The sequence below is a fragment of the Hypanus sabinus genome, chromosome 4, assembly GCF_030144855.1.
Source record: "Hypanus sabinus isolate sHypSab1 chromosome 4, sHypSab1.hap1, whole genome shotgun sequence".
NCBI classification, from domain to species: domain Eukaryota; kingdom Metazoa; phylum Chordata; class Chondrichthyes; order Myliobatiformes; family Dasyatidae; genus Hypanus; species Hypanus sabinus.
In genome coordinates, this window is record NC_082709.1 from 100,407,319 (window position 1) to 100,427,415 (window position 20,097).

Below are 20,097 nucleotides of genomic sequence, written 5' to 3' on the forward strand. Positions count from 1 at the left end.
AAACAACCTCTGCCTCAATGTCGCAGAAACAAAGGAGCTGGTTGTGGAGACATGCCAGCCCCTATTGACATCAATGGTTCTGGAGTTGAGAGGGTGAACGGCTTTAAGTTCCTCGGCATAAACATCACCGAGGATTTCACATGGTCTGTATATATATAAAGGCACAACAGCCCCTCTTTCACCTCAGGTGGTTGAGAAGTTTGATTCCCCCCCCCCCCCCCCCGCCCCCAAATTCTAAGGACTTTCTATAGGGTATAGGGGCATGAGTGAGAGCATCCTGACTGGCTGCATCTCTGCCTGGTATGGGAACTGTACTTCCCTCAATCGCAGGACTCTGCAGAGAGTGGTGCGGACAGCCCAGTACATCTGTAGATGTGAACTTCCCACTATTCAGGACGTTTACAAAGACAGGTGTGTAAAAAGGGCCTGAAGGATCATTGGAGACCCAAGTCACCCCAACCACAAACTGCTCCAGCTGCTACCGTCGGGGAAGCGGTACCGCAGCATAAAAGCCAGGACCAACAGGCTCCAGGATAGCTTCTTTCACCTGGCCATCAGACTGCTTAATTCATGCTGACTCAACTGTATTTCTATGTTATATTGACTGTCCTGTTGTACACAGTATTTATTATAAATTACTATAATTGCACATTTGAACGGAGAGATAATGTAAAGATTTTAACTCGTAGGATGTAAGGCATAAAGTCAGTTTAATTCAGTTAATTCTACAGTGATTTAATTCAATTGACGCTACTCATTTATATTTCAGCTCTGTAACAAACTGGAACAGAAAATGAAAGACCTCTTGCAGGGAAATATCAAAAGGCTAAAAAGGTAGGAAATAAAATAGAAAATCCAATTGGATATCGCGTTAACTGACAAACTTGAGTGGCTTCTCTCAATCAAGTGTTGATAGTATCCTGCATGTTAGTAATTGGTGACTCTGTTCTATTATTTTTCATTCTACATGTGTTAAACTGAGTTATTTGCTTTATCACGTGGAGAACTTGATAGAGGGTAGTCACAATCAAAGACATTGAAGCACTGAAATAAGCACATGCTTTGGCAGATGTTTATAGTACATGTTCTTCCTTTGAATTGTTCTGGTGTAAGTAACTTGTTAACTCATTGAGCAAATTACTTGATAAATATTCAAATATCATTTAGCATAGTGAAATGCTCTTCTTGCAGGATATGGGAACGCAGGGAGACATCTAGTGTCCCTGACAACTATATCTTTGAGAATGCATCCAGCTGCAGCTGCTTACAAACCATGTTAAGGATCATTCATGAGGCTGAGGGTTGATTGACAGCCTATATGGGGAGGTAGTTGCACCTACCGTGCACAGGTAACTGGGTCCCCGGGGAGGAGGACATAGGCAGCCAGTGCAGGGTACATCTGTGGCTGTCACTCTCAATAATAGATATTTCACTTCAGATACTGGCGGGGGGTGGTCTGGCACTGAGTTTGACTCTTTGGCTCATAAGGGAGAAGAGGTAGGCTACAGTGATAGGGGATTCAATCTCAGGAGGTTCTATGGAAGAGAATGAGATTTATGGGTGGTATGTTCTCTTCCCCTCCCCACCCCACCCAGGTTCAGTCAGGGAAATAGGCTGAAAACCGGCAGGTGGAATTTAATCAGATGTGGAGAGTATGCATAGTGAGCAGTAGGGCACAGAGGGGTGTGGAAGAACAGAGGGATCTGGGAATACAGATCCATAATCCCTTGAAAGTGGCATCATAGGTAGGTAGGGTCGTAAAGAGAGCTTTTTGCACATGGATAAATCGAGTACAGGAGCTGGGGTGTAAGTTGGTTGTGTAAGACATTGGTGAGTTCTAATTTGGAGTATCGTGCAGTTCTGACCACCTGCCTACAAGAAAGTGATCAATAAGATTGAAAGAGTGCAGAGAAAAACTTTACAAGGATGTTGCTGGGACTTGAAGACTTGAGTTATAAGGGAAAGATTTAATAGCTTAGGACTTTATTCCCTAGAATGTCAATGGGGGGAGATTTGATAGACTTATACAACTTATGAGGGGTGTATTTAGGGTAGATGCAAGCAGGCTTTTTCCACTGTGGCTGGGAGCAACTAGTGACAGAAGTCATGGGTTAAGGGTGAAAGGTAAATTATGTAAGTGAAACATGAGAGGGAACTTCTTCACTCAGAGGGTGGTGAGTGTGGAACGGTCTGCCAGTGAAAGTGGTGGATGTGAATTCATTTAAACATCTAAGAGAAATTTGGATCGGTACATGCAGGGAGGGATATAGATGATTATGATTTGGGTGCAGGTCATTGGGACGAGGAAGCATAATAGTTTGGCATGTACTGAATGGGGTAAAAAGCCTGTTTCTGTGCTGTCATGTTTTGTATCTGTGCCTTCTGATAAATACACCTTGGCAACAACTAAAGTGAAATGCTAAACACTGTCATAGAAGACTCAGAAATTCAAACATCAAACCATGTTTGAACCTTGCCAGTGTTTCGTGTTTTACTTCTGTTTATGGAAGGCATTTTAATATTAATTATTATATTTGCACAATACAGAGCTGGCCTTTCTAATATTGTCAAGTGAAAATCACAAAACTGCAAATGGTGGAGATCTAACGTAAAATGGAAAAAGCTAGAAATACCCCAGCAGTCAGGCTACATTTGCAGGAAGAGATAGTTAAATGTCCGAGTATTTACAGCTTTTTCAGTTTATCACACAATTTTCCTTCCTTCTCCTCTGCCTGTATTGCCTCCCTGAGCTGTATATTGGATTGATTTGCCTTCTTTCTTCAGAAATCATTTATTTAGGTACAATTGCACTATCTTCTTGTTACCATATAGCCATTTGATGGACTGATTATGTACACCTCAATAATGAATGGGCAACTTCAGTCCCTTGCAGTGCTTAAACATATATGGATTGGGTCAATTGGAGAACACATGAATGATTAGAGAAGCCAGACTATTACCACTTTGAGCCATAGCTTTTTCTCCAATTCTGATTTAGGAGCAGAGCGCACAGTCTCAGAATAGGCTGAGGAGGAATTTCTGTAGCCAAAGGGTGGTGAATCTGTGGAATTCATTGCTGTAGATAGCTTTGGAGGTCAAGTCAGTGGGGATATTTAAAGCAGAGGTTGATAGGTTCTTGATTAGTTAGGGCATCAGCTGTTACGGAGACTAGACCTTTTAAGGCGTCATATTTGGTTTTGGAATTTCAAATTATCTACAGCTAGATTTTTAAAATCCTAAGTAAAGTTTTGAATTTAAAGCAATGCCGGTCAAGTCAAAATACTTGATTTATTTGCAGACATTTTGAACCATAAATCCTACTTCAGAGCTGAGTATTGAGGGAGAGATCAGAGTGAGAAGTACATTCTCTCTTTAGCCTTGTTAACTTCATTAAGGAGATGCGTCTACCAACGTTCTTGCAGATTATGATGATGCTGGATTGTCAGTGGCCTGTTTTCAGTTTTTCCTCATGACAGCATTATGCCCCTATTTGCATGTAGAAACTAACTAAAGAAAGTTGTGTAGCTCACTGTTCCATATGGGACTTGAGGGATGTGTTGGGTTTAACAGAAGAGGAGGACTAGTGCTTAGGCCAGGGGTGGGCAAACTTTTTGACTTGAGGGCCACAAAGGGTTCTAAAATTTGACAGGGGGGCCGGACCAGGAGCAGATGGACGGAGTGTTTTGGTAATACACCTCATAAGAGAAAATAAAATATCATGGGATATGTAGAAAACATGTGCTTTAATTTCAATTGAAAATGAACAAATGCATTACCACAAAATATCTGTCTTTGAAGTCCCATGGTATTTAGCTATTTATTGAAATGACTTTTAAAACACTGAAAATTAAATGAATAAAATACAGCTTTTTTAATAGTAACAGTTATTATTTTAAAGCACTGAAAATTCTGTTATCCTTCAAGATATTATCATCATCACTCTCCTCCTGACTGTCTTTATTTCAAAAACGGTAGGAGATGCAGGTCTACTTGTCCTGCTCCTTCTTATTCAATTGTCCCCTGTGCCAAAACTCAACAACGACCCGCACAATGACAGAACAGTGAGAGCGCGCCAATATGCGGAGCTCTGTGCTCGCAAATCCCCGCAGGCTATCTCCCTTAGCCGGAACGCTGGCTAATTGTGAGCCGGTTCGGATGTGCCAGGAAATGGGGCGACACAAGGTCACAAAGTAAAGCGCAAATGTGGAGTAATACGCTGCACCTCAACAAAGGTCAATGTATATAGAGTGCGTCATCTATTGGGAAAACGCCAGAATTGCGGGGGAAAAACATTAACAAGGTTTATTAATATAATTTCATCAAGTTCTGCGGGCCGGATTAAAAAGCTTAACGGGCCGCAGTTTGCCCATGCCTGGCTTAGGCCAATGAAGAGGAGGGTGGAAATAACTAGTTGTGCTATTTGCTTCTGATGGACTTTACAACAGGCATTTCAGCTTTTAACCGTTTCTCTTTCCACAGACGCTGTCTCAATGCTGAGTGTTTCCATCAATTAAGCTATTTAATTTAGAGGTGCAGCATGGAACAGGCCCTTCTGGCCCACCAAGCCGTACCACCCATCAACCCACCAATTTAACCCTAGCCTAATCACAGGACAACCCACAAATTCACTTACTAGTCAGTGTATCTTTTGAATGTGGGAGGAAACTGGAGCACCTGGAGGAAACCCACACGCACAAGGGAAGAACATACATACTTCCTTACAGCGGTCGCCAGAACTGAATTTCAAAATCTGCCTCAAGCTGTAACAGTGTCACACTAACTGATATGCTACTGCGGTTAGTGTAGCAAACGATATGCTATTTGTGTTTTCTGTTTTTATTTCAGATTACCAATATTTGAAGTTTTTCATATCTAATATTCTGCCTTCGACCAACATAAATAAAGCTTAATTCCAACTGGCAGTGCATCTCATTTACAGTTTACAGGATGTTCCCTGTGCCTGTATTTAAAATGTATTTCTCTAGATGTGTGTCCATTTGGGACTTCGTTACTGCCCTTATAAGGAAGAATGTAAATACAGATTTGTTCATTCAACCAATATTGCTCTACACAGGTTACCTGCAATCATCAGAGGGGGGACCATTGATAGATACTGGCCTACTGCAGATGGCCGATTGGTTGAATATGATATTGACGATGTTGTTTATGATGAAGATTCTGCATACCAGAACATCAAGATTCTTCATTCAAAGCAGTTTGGAAATATTCTCATCCTCAATGGTGACATTAGTAAGTATTTACTGGTTTTCTGGTGTTCATAAGAGCTGATTAGTTTATTTGTTAATAAACATTCAAGAGTGGAATTTTATTTGTTCTTGTGTCTTGTTTCATGCAATCTTCATTGCTTTTTTTTGTCCATTGTAACCTGTTTTGAATGCTGGTCTTTGTCAAACTCTCTTAATATCCACTGACAATCCATAATCTAGGGACATTGTAGGTGGCTTAGAGAAGGAATGGAGAGAAAAAAAGATTCCTTGTACATAATTTAAAGGTGTGAATTGTTGTTACATCCCACTCTTCCTTGTTGGAACTGAGCCCATGATGCAAATGCGAGCTTACAACAAAAACTGAAAATTCTGGTAATACACAACTGCTCCTTTAGTGCTGTGGAAGGGATGAGGCCGGGGTTGAACTTGGGCTTTTTAAAAAGCTGCCTTATTGTTAATTTTAGAAGGGTTTCCTACATTCTGCTCTGTAAAATAAGATATATTTATAATTATATGTGAACCACCTCCTAAAAATGTTCCTGCATTTGAAGTAATGAATTGATAAATAACGAACATATTCATCAATTCAAGCAGCATCTGTGAAGAGAGAATAATGTTTCTTGTTTTTAAGTCCATGTGGAACAGTTCTCAAGCACTGGATAAGACTAGGGTAAGGCTGGATCTTTACCACCTTCTGATAGAGCAAGAGTCCTACCAGTGCTCCTTGGGACTTGAACCTCATTTGTCCTTGAAGTTACTGTTGAGCCTGTTGCATTTAATTCCTTACTGAATGATGTAGTAAACATTATATATTTCTTTGTTCCAGATTTGGGAGAAAGTGACCTCCCATATACACAGGCTATAATGGGCAGTGGAGTGGAGGACTACACAGGGAAAGAGATTCTTATCTTGGGAGGAGGCGATGGTGGAATTCTGTGTGAACTGGTTAAATTAAAGCCAAAGATGGTCACCATGGTGGAAATATCCTTTACCCTTGCCTGAATTAGTAGGTAAATGGTGTAAAATGGCTTGCTTAAAGCTGGTAGGATTTACAGGAATGCTATCTAGTCAATTTGAGTGGAGAAGGAGAGAGTTACAAGATATTCTCTAGGTTGTACTACAGATGGTGAAATAAGGTTCCAGCTTTTAGTATTAATCCTCTGCTGACAATTAAGTGTTCACTTACTTTTTGTCCTCTTGTTCTAAATTCTCCCATAGTGAAAATGTCCAGATATCTACCCTTCAAGCTGTGTAAGAGTTCCTGATAGTAAACTGGTTTAATGTCAAGTGTACTGTGGTGCAGTGAAAAATTTTATTGCAGAATTCATTCTTCTAAAATTTAAAATTGTATAGGCCCTTCAAGGACAGCATCTACAAACACTCTCTTCCCCCACCCCCACATCAATTCCAGAAATAAATCTAATGAACCTTGATTACATTTTCTCAGTGCAAGTGTCTCTTGCTTTCAGTATGGATACTATACCTGTTCATTATATTCCAGATGCTGTCTCACCAGAAATATGGACATTCTTTACCGAGATCCTCTTGCAGTCCAGGTCAAGAAAGGACTATAAGAAAGTAAGAGTGGACCATTTGAACCCTGATGCCTGTTAAGTAGATCATTGCTGGCATAATATTTAAGTCTATTCTCCCACCATTTTCTCATATGCTTGGAGAAAAGTACACACCATTTGACTTGCATGCCTATATGTTAACCTCGGGTGATTTATGTGCAAGAACATGGAGGTCCTTCTATACCTCAGGTTTTGTTCTCTTAACATTTGAAAATCAGTTACATAGCTTGGGCAGGCCCATGACTTACTGCTTGTGCTCCTGTGCTGGTTGTCAAACACCCATCTGAACTGAATCATTTATTTTTCATTCAAATTGTCATCAGCTCTGCTTTTTGCCCCATACCTTTTTCCCCATGTTATAACAACAGCCAGGTTTTGCCCATCACTTCCATAAAGATTCCTAAAGACCCTCTGCATTTTCAACAACCCACACTGCCCTTAGTTTCATATCAGCAAACTTTAACATAGTATACTTAGATCCTCATCCAAGTTGTTGATGTGGATTTTGAACAGATGAGTCTCTGCCCCTGCCCCACCCCTTCAAATTCCTGCGACATCCCAGTCATCTCAAGTCCCCATTTATTCCTACATATTTCTGCCTGTTTGGCCAGCTTGTGAGCGCTTTCCATCTATGCTAGGTTGAGCATGAGCCTTGTTAAAAAAACAGACAAATGCTATAAGAAACAGCAAGGTTGCAGCCCAATGCACCACAAGGTGTGGAGAGGAACAACAAAAACAAATCTCTCTTAGCCAGTTCCATTGTATTGCCTGGAATCATGAGTCTTTTTTAAAGAAAAAATCTCCAGTGAGGCACTTCATTAAATATCATCTGAAAGTGTAGTTTATTTCTGGTTCATCCTCAAGAAAATTAACAAATTGATTAAGTATTTTCCCTTTCATAAATTAACTGTCCAATCTAATTATGATTTTTATCAATTCTCTTACCACTTGATAATTTTTCCATTTACTGACAGTGGCTGAACTAGTTGTATTTCTAGTTTCTTCCTCGATTAGTGAGGTTAGTTATGTAGCTTCCAATCCTGGGAACTCTAATTCAGTGGAAGTTTGGAAGCTGTCATCCAGTGGACATGGGTACTTGTGTGCTTTCACTCCTATTGCTAATTTCTTCTGGCTCTTTATTTCCTCTAGACTTGTTGATCTCCATTCCTGGGGATTCTCAAGTTCAAGTTCAATTGCCATTCAACCATACATATGTAGACAGCTAAAAGAAACAGCTGTGCTTTCCATGGAGGCGGACAAGCAAAATGTCCTGAAATTAGATTAACAGCAGAAGGTTCTCCTGTGTTCAGGTTTTGAGGGAGGCTGGGGATGAAATTGCAGAAGCCCTTGTGGAGTTACTTGCTTCGTCATTTGCCACAGGTAAAGTGCCAGAAGACTGGTGGGTGACTAATGTTGTTCCATTGTTCAAGAATGTTAGCAAGGACAGCCCAGGAAAATACAGCACGGTGAGCCTGATTTCATTTTGTAGGGAAGTTACTGAAAGCCTCAGGATAAGACTTCCTTTTCAGGAGCATCTAAGATATCCTCCCCCTTCAAAAAATGCCATTTCCCTTTCTCTACCATTGACCCTACTCTCATCCATTTCCCGGACATCTGGCCTCACCCCATCTTCCTGCTGCCATCGTAGGGGTTGGGTTCATCCTGTCCTTCCCTAACACCCCTGGGTCACCAAATCCTGTACATCATTCTTTGCATCTTCTGCATTTTCAACAGGATCCTACCACCAAATGCATATTTACCTTTTTTTCCCGATGCACCCCCCCAACCTCATCTCTCAGGATTGCTCTTTCCATGACTGCCTTGTCTGTTCATCTCTCCTCACTGATCCCCCTCCTGGCACTTGTCCCTGTAAGTGCCACAAGTGTTACACTTGCCCATTCACCACCTCCCTCACTACTGTTCAGAGTCCCAAACAGTCCTGCCAGGTGAGGCAATACTTCACCCGGATCACCTACTATATCCAGTGCTCTTGGTGTGGCCTCTATACTGCTTTGTCAAGCACCCTGGCTCAGTCTGTCACATCAGGTAGAATTTTCCAGTGGCCAACTATTTTAATTCCACTCCCCATTCCGACGTGTTGATCCATGGTTTCCTCTACTACCACATAGGCCACTTCCAGGTTAGAGGAGCAACACCTCATATTTCATTTGGCTACCTGTTGGCATGAACATAATTTTTCCCTCACGTCTGATAATTTCTTCCCTTGACTTTTTTCCCCTTCCCCCATTCCAGCACCTCCTTTTCTCCTTCACTTGCTTCACCTGCCTATCACCTCTCTGGTGCCCCTCCTCCCCAACTTTCTCCCATGGTTCTCTTGAGCCCTTTACCTTTTCCACTGATCATCACCCCCCCCCCCCCCCCCCCCGCTCCACCTACTTACCTTCTCCCTCACTCACCTTGCTTTACCTATCACCTTCCTGCTTGTACTCCTCCCCCACCCCCACCTTTTCATTCTGGCTTCTACCCTTTCTTTTCCAGTCCTGATGTAGGGCCTTGGTCTTAACTGTTGACTGCTAATTCCACTCCATTGATGCTGCCTGACCTACTGAGTTTCTCCAGTATTTTGAGAATTACTGGAAGGAATTCTGAGGAACAAGATCTATCATCACTTGGAGAGTCAATGCCTAATCTGAAATAGCATGATTTTGCGCATGGGAAGTCATATCTGATTAATTTTTTATTTGTTCTTACTGAGGGGATGAATGAAGGCAGGGCACTGGATGTTTATATGGACTTTTGTTAAGTCTTTATCGTCTTAATTGGAATCTTAGGTTGCATAGGATTCAGATAAGCTAGTGAAGTGGATTTAAAATGAGCTCAATGATAGGAAGCAGAGGGTGATGGTTGATTCTGTGAATGATGGCGTACCCTTTTGTTATTCATGTAGTGGATCTGTATGCAGGTGGGCACAATTAGCAAATTTAGTCAACACACACAGAACGCAGCAGGCCAGGCAGCATCTATAGGGAGAAGTACAGTCGACATTTCAGGCGGAGACCTATCGGTAGGACTAACTGAAAGAAGGGATAGTAAGAGATTTGAAAGTGGGCCGGGGGTGGGGAGGGGGAGATCCAAAATGGTAGAAGAAGACAGGAGGAGGAGGGTGAAGCTAAGGGTTGGAAAGATGATAGGCAAAAGGGATACAGAGTTGGAGAAGGGAAAGGATCATGGGATGGGAGGCCTAGGGAGAAAGAAAGGAGGAGGGGAGCACCAGAGGGAGATGGAGAACAGGCAAGGAGTGATTGTGAGAGGGTCAGAGGGGTTGGGGAGAGGGAGAAGAAAAATAAATAAATAAGGGATGGGGTAAGAAGGAGAGGAGGTGCATTAATGGAAGTTAGAGAAATCAATGTTCATGCCATCAGGTTGGAGGCTACCCAGACGGTATATAAGGTGTTGTTCCTCCAACCTGAGTGTGGCTTAATCTTGACAGTAGAGGAGGTCATGGATAGACATATCAGAATGGGAATGGGACATGGAATTAAAATCTGTGGCCACTGGGAGATCCTGCTTTCTCTGGCAGACAGAACATAAGTGTTAAGCGAAACGGTCTTCCAGTCTGCGTTGGGTCTCACCAATATATAGAAGGCTGCACCGGGTGCAGTATACCATGCTGTGATCCATATGGGTGCCCATGGCCACACCTTTAGTTTGGAGGAAGTGGGAGGAGCCAAAGGAGAAATTATTAACAGACTTATTAATAGACTTATTCCCCTAGTCGGAGGAGAGTGGTGGTAAGAGGGGAATTGGTTAGGTCTGGAATCCAAAAAGAAGCACAGAGCTTTGAGACCTTCCTGGTGGAGGACAGGGGTATATAGGGACTGGACATCCATGGTGAAAATAGGGCAGTGGGGGCCAGGGAACTTAAAATCATTGAAAAAATTCAGAGCATGAGAAGTGTCAAGGTATGAAATTCAGTGATGGTGCTAAATTAAGTGATCATGTCGCTAGTGAAGAAGGTTGCAATGAATTACAAAGAGATCTTGATCGTTAGGGAGATGGACTGAGGAATGGCAAATTGATTTCAACTTAGTTAAGTGTGAGGGTGATGCATTTTGGGCATTCAGTCCAGGGTAGGATCTATACAGTGGACAGCAGGGTGCTAACAACTGGGGCGTACAAATACACAGCTGTGGATTTATACTGAGTGGGTGGCATGTTGGCCACCAACAGTCATGAGGATACTGCTTGGACTTGAGGGCCTGAACTATAGGAGGAGGTTGGCCATGGTGAATGTTTATTCCTTAAAGTGCAGAAGAAAGAATCAGATTCGATCAGTGTTAGCCACTGACATAGGTCATGAAATTTGTTGTTTTGGGGGCAGCAATACAGTGCAGGCATAACAAATCACTGTCAGTTACAATTAAAGAATAGTGAGGTAGTTAGTGTTCATGGGTGCATATAACAATTACCACACAGAAACAGGCCACCCCTGCTCTTCTAGTCATGCTGAATGCTTCATGGAGTGTTAAGAAATCTGATGGCAGAGGGGAAGAAGCTGTTCCAAAAGCATTGATTGTGGTCTTCATATTTTGCATCTCCTTCCTGATGGTAGCAATGAGAAGAGGGCATGTCGTAGGTGGTGAGGGTCCTTAAAGGTGGAAACCACCTTCTTGAGACGCCACCTTTAGAAGATGTTCTCAATTGGGGGGGGGGGTGATCTCAGAGAACTTTACAGATCATGAGGGGTATGGATAAATTGCATGGCTGTCTTCTAACAGCCTAACCCCAGGGAGCACAGATACAAGATAAGATGGAAAATATTTAATCAATAGGTACATTTAATGTCAGAGAAATGTATACAACATACATCCTGAAATTCTTTTTCTTCGCAAACATCCATGAAAACAGAGGAGTGCCGGAAAGAATGAGTTACAGTGCAACGTTATAATTCCAAAGCCCCTCCTTTTATGCATATGCAGCCACAAGGCAACGATCCCCCCCCCACCGGCACCAAGCACTTGATCATACAGCAAAACATCAATAAAGAAACATTTGCAGTACTCCACAGACTGCTCGTTCACGTGGTAATTTGACGTACCACAGGCATGCTCTCTCTCCCTAATAAGAGAAAAAGAGGTGTCCCTGTTGCACAGCGAGAGGGGAGACATAACAAAACAGCTCATTGATTTATGATGTTAGAAGTCTGTTGTGTCACTTTTTCCAAGCTCTGCACCCAGAGAGCTCAGGTTTCTGGACACCCAACCAGCAGCAGCCAAACTGCTGCTCCCAGTGTTCCGTGCTGTCCCGCAACGCCTCAGTCAGGGAGACCAGCCTTGAATTAGCCCATCTCCAGAGCCACGAAAATCTGGTACCCTGTAGGCATGCTAGTCTGCCAGGCTGTTCCTGAAAGTGGAAAAGTGGCCGGCCTTGAGGCCCTGAGAACGGGTCCTATTACCGCAAGGAACAGAAGCCAGAGTGAACTCCAGGTTAGGGTCTTCAAAAGAACCTTGAAAAGGAAGAAGAGACAAAAATAGAAGTAGAGCTGTTTCTGAAGATGCAAACAAAGGAGTCGCCATCTAGCACCATCTTGACTTTAGTCTGCCCTTTGATAGAAGAGAACTAAGAGGAAACTTTACAGAGGGTAGTGAGTACTGGGAACGAGCTGTCAAAGGAGGTGGTTGAGGCATGTATAATTGTAACATTTAAGAGGCATTTTGATGGGTACATTAGTATTTCCATTGTCTTAGTCTTAAAGGACCCACAAGTATTTGCTAATTTGTTCTCTGCATACACATAGAAACATCTATTGTGTTATTGCTAGGTTAGTCTGACAGTTTCCTTTGTTTATTTGTCCTTTACCAAAATCTCAATTGTATAGATCACATATCCTGTTGGGAGTTTGTGTCTCAAAAGATTTGTGAATATGTTTATTGGTAACCTTTACATATTAGTTTACCCTTTATTGTGCAGTACTAAATCCAAATTAAATGATTTGTTTATCCTTCAAAATACTGATCTAGAAACCCCTTAAGCACCATGAGTTCACTGTCAAACTGTCTGTACTCAACTGGTTTGTCCAGTCCACATTTAAAATCTGTAATTATTGGGTAACCCTTGTTACTCAATAAACTTCCCCTGCTTTGGTGCTGCATTACCACTATTGTTTGAGGAGTGTATTGTTTTCTGTCCCTTGTTATGGTTCCACCCAAGTTGAGAACTCTATATCTTGAGCTGTAATCTTTTATTTCTGCTGTCTTTAATTCGTTTTCCTCGTTGATTTTGTCCATCTTTTCTAAAGGCTTGGTATTGTGGACTGTTTGTCCCCCGATTTTAGTCTCTTTGCACAACTGTACTGGCTCTGAGACAGTCTCTGCTTAATTCCAGAAATATCATTAATTCATTTATTTTGTTTTGAATGCTGAGTAATCGGATTAAGTACTTTAAAAAATTTTTATCCTAATGTCATACTTCCCTGCTCCAATTGAATTTGTTCTGCCTTGTTTCTCTGCTCTGTCCCTTTCTGACAGGCTGCTCTATCCATTACCTGGTTAGTCATAGAGCACTACAGCATGGAAACAGGCCATTCAGTCCATCTAGTCTATTTTGCCTGGTCTTATTGACCTAGACCATAGTTCTCTATACCCCCCCCCCCCCATCCACATAGTTATCTAAATTTCTCTTGGATGTAGAAAGTGAACCTACATCCACCACTTCCACACTGTTGCTATCCTGAGTGAAGGGGTTTGCGTTAAATATTTCATTTTTCACCCAACAGCTGACCTTTAGTTCGTCTTACCCAACCTCAGTGGAAAAATCCTGCTTGCGTTTATGCTCTCTATACCTCATACTTTCGTATACCTTACTAGTCTTCCCTAACTTTCCTACACCCCAGGGAATAAAGTCCTAGTTCATTGAATTTTTCCCGGTAATTTGGGCCCTCAAGTCTTGTCAACTTCCTTGTAAATTTTTTTTGTACTTTTTCAATCTTATTGATATTTTCCTTTAGGTAGGTGACCAAAACTGCACACAGTACTCCAAATTAGGCATCACCAATGTCTTGTACAACTTCGACATGATATCCCAGCTCCTGTGCTCACTACATTGATTTAAGATGACCTCTGTGCCAAAAGCTTTCTCTATGACCCTATCTACCTGTGACACCACTTCTAAGGGAATTTTGGATCTATATTCCCAGATCTCTCTGTTCTACCACACTCCTCAGTGCCCTCCCGTTCACTATGGAAGATCTATTCTGGTTTGTCCCCCCCCCCCCAAAGTGCAACACTTCACGCTTGTCTGCATTAAATTGGTATTACCATGGCTGCCTTGGTAACATTATGGTATTGCAACTTGGGGCATTTTGGAGTTCTGTTCCTGCGCTGGTCAGTAAGGAATTTACACGTCCTCCCCATGGAATACATTTTACCCCAGGTGCTCTGGTTTCCTCCAACAGTCATACCAAGTAGGTTAATTGGTTATTGTAAATTGTTCCATGGTTAGGTTAGGGTAAAAACGAGGTTGTGGAGTTACTGGTACGTGCCATATCACTGAATAAATAATTAGACAGAAGCCACCTGCCGCTTTTCAGCCCATGTTTCAAACTGGTCCAGATCCCACTACAAGTTTTGGTAACCTTCCTTGCTGTTCACTACACCCCCAATCTTGGTGTCATCCTCAAATTTGATGATCCAGTTCACTACGTTATCATCTGGATCATTGATATAAATGATAAGCAACATCAGACCCAGCAACAATCCTTGTGCACGCCCTGTGAAGGTCGGAAAGACAACCTTTTACTACCACCCTGTTCTCTCCCGTCAAGTCAATGTCATATCCAATTTCCTACATCATCCTGAATGCCGAGCTATTGAATCTTCTTGATCAACCTTCCATGCAAGAACTTGATAAAGGCCTTGCTAAATTTCATAGGGGCAACATGCACTGCCTTCGACTATCCTGGTAACCTTGAAAAACTCTTAAGATTGTCTCCCTAAACTTGATATCTTTGTCTTTTAATCTGACAGGAATATAATTCTATACTCTGAAAATTTCACTTTTGAAGGCTTCCCACTTCCCAAGTACACCTTTGCCAGAAAACAGTCTGTTCCAATTTACACTTGCCAGATCCTTTCTGATTTTTTCTGATTTAGAATTTGAACCCAAGGACAAAACCTGTCCTTCTGCATAATTATCTTGAAATGGAATTATGATCATGAGATCCAAAGTGTTTAGCTACATGCACTTCTGTCACTTGCCCTGTGTCATTCCCTAATGGAAGATCCAATATTACACTCCCTCTAGTTGGGATCTCATTAAATTGATTAAGGAACCTTTCCAGTACATATTTTACAAACTATGCCACTCAGCCCTTTTACCGAATAAGAGTCCCAGTCAGTGTGTGGAAAGTTAAAATCGCTTAAAGTTTCTCCCTTAAGTCCCACTGATTTAATATAATATAATCCAGTTTGCAAGATCATGGCTTTCTTATTCCTCATTTCCACCTATATACACTCGGTAGACGAGCCCTTCAGTCTATCCTGCCTTTTCCCTGACTAGTAATGCTATCCCTCCCATTCTATCATGTCTAAGATAGTGGGAACCTCAGAACGTTGAGCTGCCAGTCCTGCCCCTCTTGCAACCAAGTTTCACTAATGGCTACAATGTCATAATTCCACATTCTTATCCATGCTCTAAGCTCATCCGTTTTATGTACAATACTCCTTGCATTGAAATAGATGCAACTCAGGACATTATTCCCAACATGCCCAACTTTGTCTTCTGTCTTCGTATGTGGGCTTAACAACATTTTTCCCCATAACCACTCCACAATCTGCCTTGGCACTCTGGTTCCCAATCCTCTGGAGTAGAAATGGCAAACCTCATAAGGATACTTGTATCCCTCCAGCTGAGGTGCAAACAGTCCCTTCTGTACATGTCTCACCTTCCCAAGAAGTGAGACCAATTATCCAAAAATGTGAAACCCGCCCTTCTAAACCATCTCCTTAGTCACATTTTCCTGTTTTTGGCATGTTTTTGGTAGCAATCGTGAGATCACAAACTTGGAGGTCCTGTCCTTTAACTTAGCACCTAACTCCCTGAATTCACTTTCATTGGTACCATAAGACGAAGGAGCAGAACTAGGCCCATTGCGATTGCCCCACCATTCCATGACGGGTGATATATTAGCCCTCTCAACCCATTTCTCCTGCCTTCCTGTAACCTTTAACTCCCTTACTAATCAAGAACCTCTGTTTTAAATATACCCAATAACTTGGCTTCCACAATCATCTGTAGCAATGAATTCCTCAGATTCACCACCATCTGTCTAAAGAAATTTCCCTTCATCTCTGTTTTAGAAAGGGGCCCTGATATTTTGAGGCTAAGCCTTGTGGTCCTAGACTCCCCCACAGCTGGAAACATCCTCTTCAGTTTAGGCCTTTCAGTATTCAATGGCTTTCAACTAAATCCCCCCCCTTGTTCTTCTAAACTCCAGTGAGTACAGACTCGGAGCCATCAGATGCTCTTGATGTTAACCCTTTCATGCTGTTGATGTAGACTAGAACCTCTGGCTGTTCTAGTTATTGTGGACTTGGTCCGAAATATCTCTAACCCTGGCATCAGAAGGCAACATATCATTTGGTTGTCTCTTTCACGTCCACAATACCTCCAGTCTGTTCCCCTAACCCTTATCACTACTGCTTGCCACTTCTGCCCCCCGCTTCTAAGCCAAAGAGCCAGACTCTACTTGCATAATAAGAAAGAAAGTTACCAGAAATACTCTTTAGCCATCACCTCTCCTTGCTGAATTCTCTTGAGCAAGAGCCTCAAACTCTCCACTGTCCACTCACAATGGCTGCTGTGCTTAAATCTCACATTTTATTGGCTTTTGTCAAATAGCTAATTATCCAATGATTTCAAGCACACAGAATATCCTGACTGGACCCATTTGCTTTTTCAAAACTTGCACACAAAATCCACAAGGCAGCTGCTCAAACCCATTTTTCAGAGTTTCCCCCCACAAAGGTGTCTGAGCAACACACTCCAAATGCTACAGTAGCTCAGTAAGTCAGGGAGCATTTATTTAAGGTAACGATAATTTGATATTTCAGGATGAGAACTGGCCCTGTTTATTCCAAACCATAGATGCTGCTTGATTTGTTGAGTTCCTCTAGCATCTTTGTACGTGTTGAGCAATGATAAAGCTTGTGCTGTTACAAAGAGAAATAGGAGTTAGCCTGTCAAGCCTGCTCCACTGTCAGTACGATCATGGTTGATCTGCCTCAGGCCTCATTTTCTCTTCTGTGGCAGTCAAACAAAAGTCTTGTTGGGATTTGAATTGGAACCTCGTGCATGCTCTGCATTTTAAACTCTAAACCTCTTGACCAATGAGTCCATTCCCAGTATGATTGATGGCATAGAGTTGAGGAGCCAAATGCCCTCCTATTGCTTTTTCTAAAGACTGTGTTTGGTGCTATTGCCATAGCCGAGCAGTGTGGAAATGGTTGGCTAAGCCTCTGTCATCAAGCATGATTTCCATACTACCGTTAGTAAGAGTGATTCAATGTATATCATTTGGGTGCTTAATCTTCAGTTCCTGTACTTTCTGGAGAAGTTGTCTTGCGTTTACCGGAGAAGTAGCTGGAGACAGCTCTCTAAATAGAGTTTCAAATGAATTGACTTCTGTGCAGTATTTTACACTTTTAAAAATCTTGTTTTGTGAATGCCCGAACAACTGGTTTATTTAACCTGACAGCTGACTTGTAGATTTATCAGAGGTACAAGCAGTAAAGAAAGTCTTTGCTTTTTTTACAGTTTTATTTTAATCATGCCGTACGTCTGGGGAATGCCTGTTTTGGGACGGTTATGGACCTACGAAACTTCCTCTTGCTAGAAATAATGTTTTTATACCTTTGGATTTTATTCAACTATAAGTTTTAATTTATTTTGCAAAAGTGTTTTCAAATTCCTTAACTAAGTTCTACATTGACCAAATGGTGATCGACGCATGTTGCAAACACATGCGCAAAACCTGTGGAGATGTTCTGGACAATCTGAAAGGAGATTGCTACCAGGTATATATGTTCAAAAGCTCTGGATTAAATCATCAATTGTGCATGACAAATATTTTGAAAGCTGCCTTACTAATTTTCAAGAATTAATAATAGAGCTGTTCATTTTGTCTGACATCTAACTTATTATTAATCTGGTTATGACTGCATGGCAAACTCTCTCAACTCACTGCTTTTGTTCAGGTTTGTATTCTGATTCTCTATTTCAGCACTGGTTGCTTCCAATGCATTCTATTGATTCCTTTTGGGTACTCATCTACAATCTATACTATCTTGCTACCAGTTTACTCAGAGACTCAGCCTATTAATGCTGCGAATGTAAACTGCTCTGTGCCTGAACACAACCCTTTCTTTGAAACTTAGCTGCTCTTTTCGCAATGTACCTTTTGGTTTGTTCAACATATTCATAATCAATTAACCTTTAAAGAATTGCACTGGGGCCTCACCTAGCATGCAGTATGAGCTTTGAGGCTCAAGTGGTAATTAGTTCCAAAATGGGGCATTAGGTGCTCCCAATGACATAGTGCAAAACAATAATCACATTTGGGAGCCGGTAAGTTATTAGCATTGTTATCTTTCAGTAATGAGTATTTCCCCAAACCCAGTGTGCAGGATAGCATGGAATGTGTTGCTCATGAAAGAGCAAGTGCAGGCCTTTCACTCTCTCACCTGCTTTGCCATTCAGTAAGGTTGTAGTTTATCAGCATAACCTTCCAGTGTTAACCCCTAAATCTTTGGTCCTCTAAAATTGACCTCTCACTTGGTTCTGTAAACTCTTCTAGAGCTTCATCCTTTCATTTCTGTGGTAGTGGTAGATGGCCTTTTATTCACCACCCCCAGTTTGGTCAATATCCGCTGTCATTCTGAGTACTAATAACTGCTCAAGCTCCTTCATTTCCTATGTTCCAGTCATTTGAGAACTTTCCTCACAAAAGTGAATCTGTGCAGTATTACTTTGTATCTTTTCTCAGTTGGTGTACAGGTAGTCCCCGGGTTACGTACAAGTTCTGTTCCTGAATCCATTTTTAAGTCGGATTTGTACGTAAGTCGGAATAAGTACATCCGGTATTATTTAGCGTTAGTCAAACGTTTGTCTTAGTATATTTTGCCTTTCTGTGCATATAAAATACTTAAGAAACATATGTATACCAATAATTAAACTACAGCGTTGATTAGTAATAATTGTAGCTTTCAGCGGGGCAGGGCCTTTCACATGCTCCATTATTCTCACTTTATCCGTTATCCTTTAAAATTGTTCCAATCGTTGACTGACTGTAGCCTAATGATTTTCCAATGACCGATGCGTTTCACCTCTTTCCAAACGCTTTATTATTTCCACTTTATTTTCAATCGCGATCAATTCCTGTCAATGGATCAGAAACACTGCGGGCGGTGGGTCCCGACCTGTGCTGGCTCCTGAGGTCCACTGGGTCCTAAGGACCACCACACTGAATTCCCCAGGTCCGCACTGAGACAGGTTAAATGGGACAAGTGGGAGCTGTGCTGGGTTTGGGTATTTGATCCTCCACAATATTCTGCATGCGAATTTAAACTGGAGGTGGCAGTGTTTTTTTTACAAGGTTGAGTTGTGAGCTCGACATTAACCTGGCACGGGAGTGGTCTATCACTAGATTGAACTCAGGAACCTCCGTTCTCCAGCCCGGCGCTGACCTCACTGTGCCACCAGCCGACCGGAATTGGGGGGGGGGGGGGCGCTGGGTCAGGGTGAATCTTACTAAGAAAAATTTAAGCCAAATACGAAATTAAACACTCAACACAGTGTCAACGGCAATGATTTAAAATGGTGGATGGCGTTACGATCTGACTTAAAATGACGGACGGCGTTCTCCTTACTCTGTTCTTAAGTACGAGTTGTCATTTGTAACTCGGGGACTACCTGTACTGTCATTTTTTTTATTGTGCAGGTCTTAGTGGAAGATTGTGTTCCAGTGCTGAAGGCATATGCTGCAGAAGGAAGGCTATTTGATTACGTTATTAATGACCTGACAGCTGTTCCTATCTCTACATCTCCGGAAGAGGGTAAATACTGTGATGTTTATTCATTTTCAAGAATTGGGTATGGTCAGCAGTTACTGCCCGTCCCTGTTTTACCAAGGAGCTTGCTTATGGTTTTATGATAACAGCAGTTTTATGGTTCCCATTAGTCATTTAAATTTACTTTGCTTTACTTAATTAGCTTCATTTAGATTCCCTTGTAATTCTCGAGCTACTGTGTAGCATTTCAACTTGTGGATAATGTCTGTC

The 20,097-nt window shown here is 41.8% G+C and overlaps 1 protein-coding gene across 1 annotated transcript in view; it reads left to right on the forward strand.

The window, feature by feature from the left end:
* The window catches only part of sms (spermine synthase), a 58,609-nt gene that overhangs the window by 13,893 nt on the left and 24,619 nt on the right, over positions 1 to 20,097 (forward strand). The window contains exons 4-8 of the mRNA XM_059967736.1: positions 770 to 834; positions 5,075 to 5,250; positions 6,055 to 6,209; positions 17,746 to 17,835; positions 19,758 to 19,872. Coding sequence (XP_059823719.1) covers positions 770 to 834; positions 5,075 to 5,250; positions 6,055 to 6,209; positions 17,746 to 17,835; positions 19,758 to 19,872 — 601 coding nt within the window. The remainder of the gene's footprint in view (positions 1 to 769; positions 835 to 5,074; positions 5,251 to 6,054; positions 6,210 to 17,745; positions 17,836 to 19,757; positions 19,873 to 20,097) is intronic.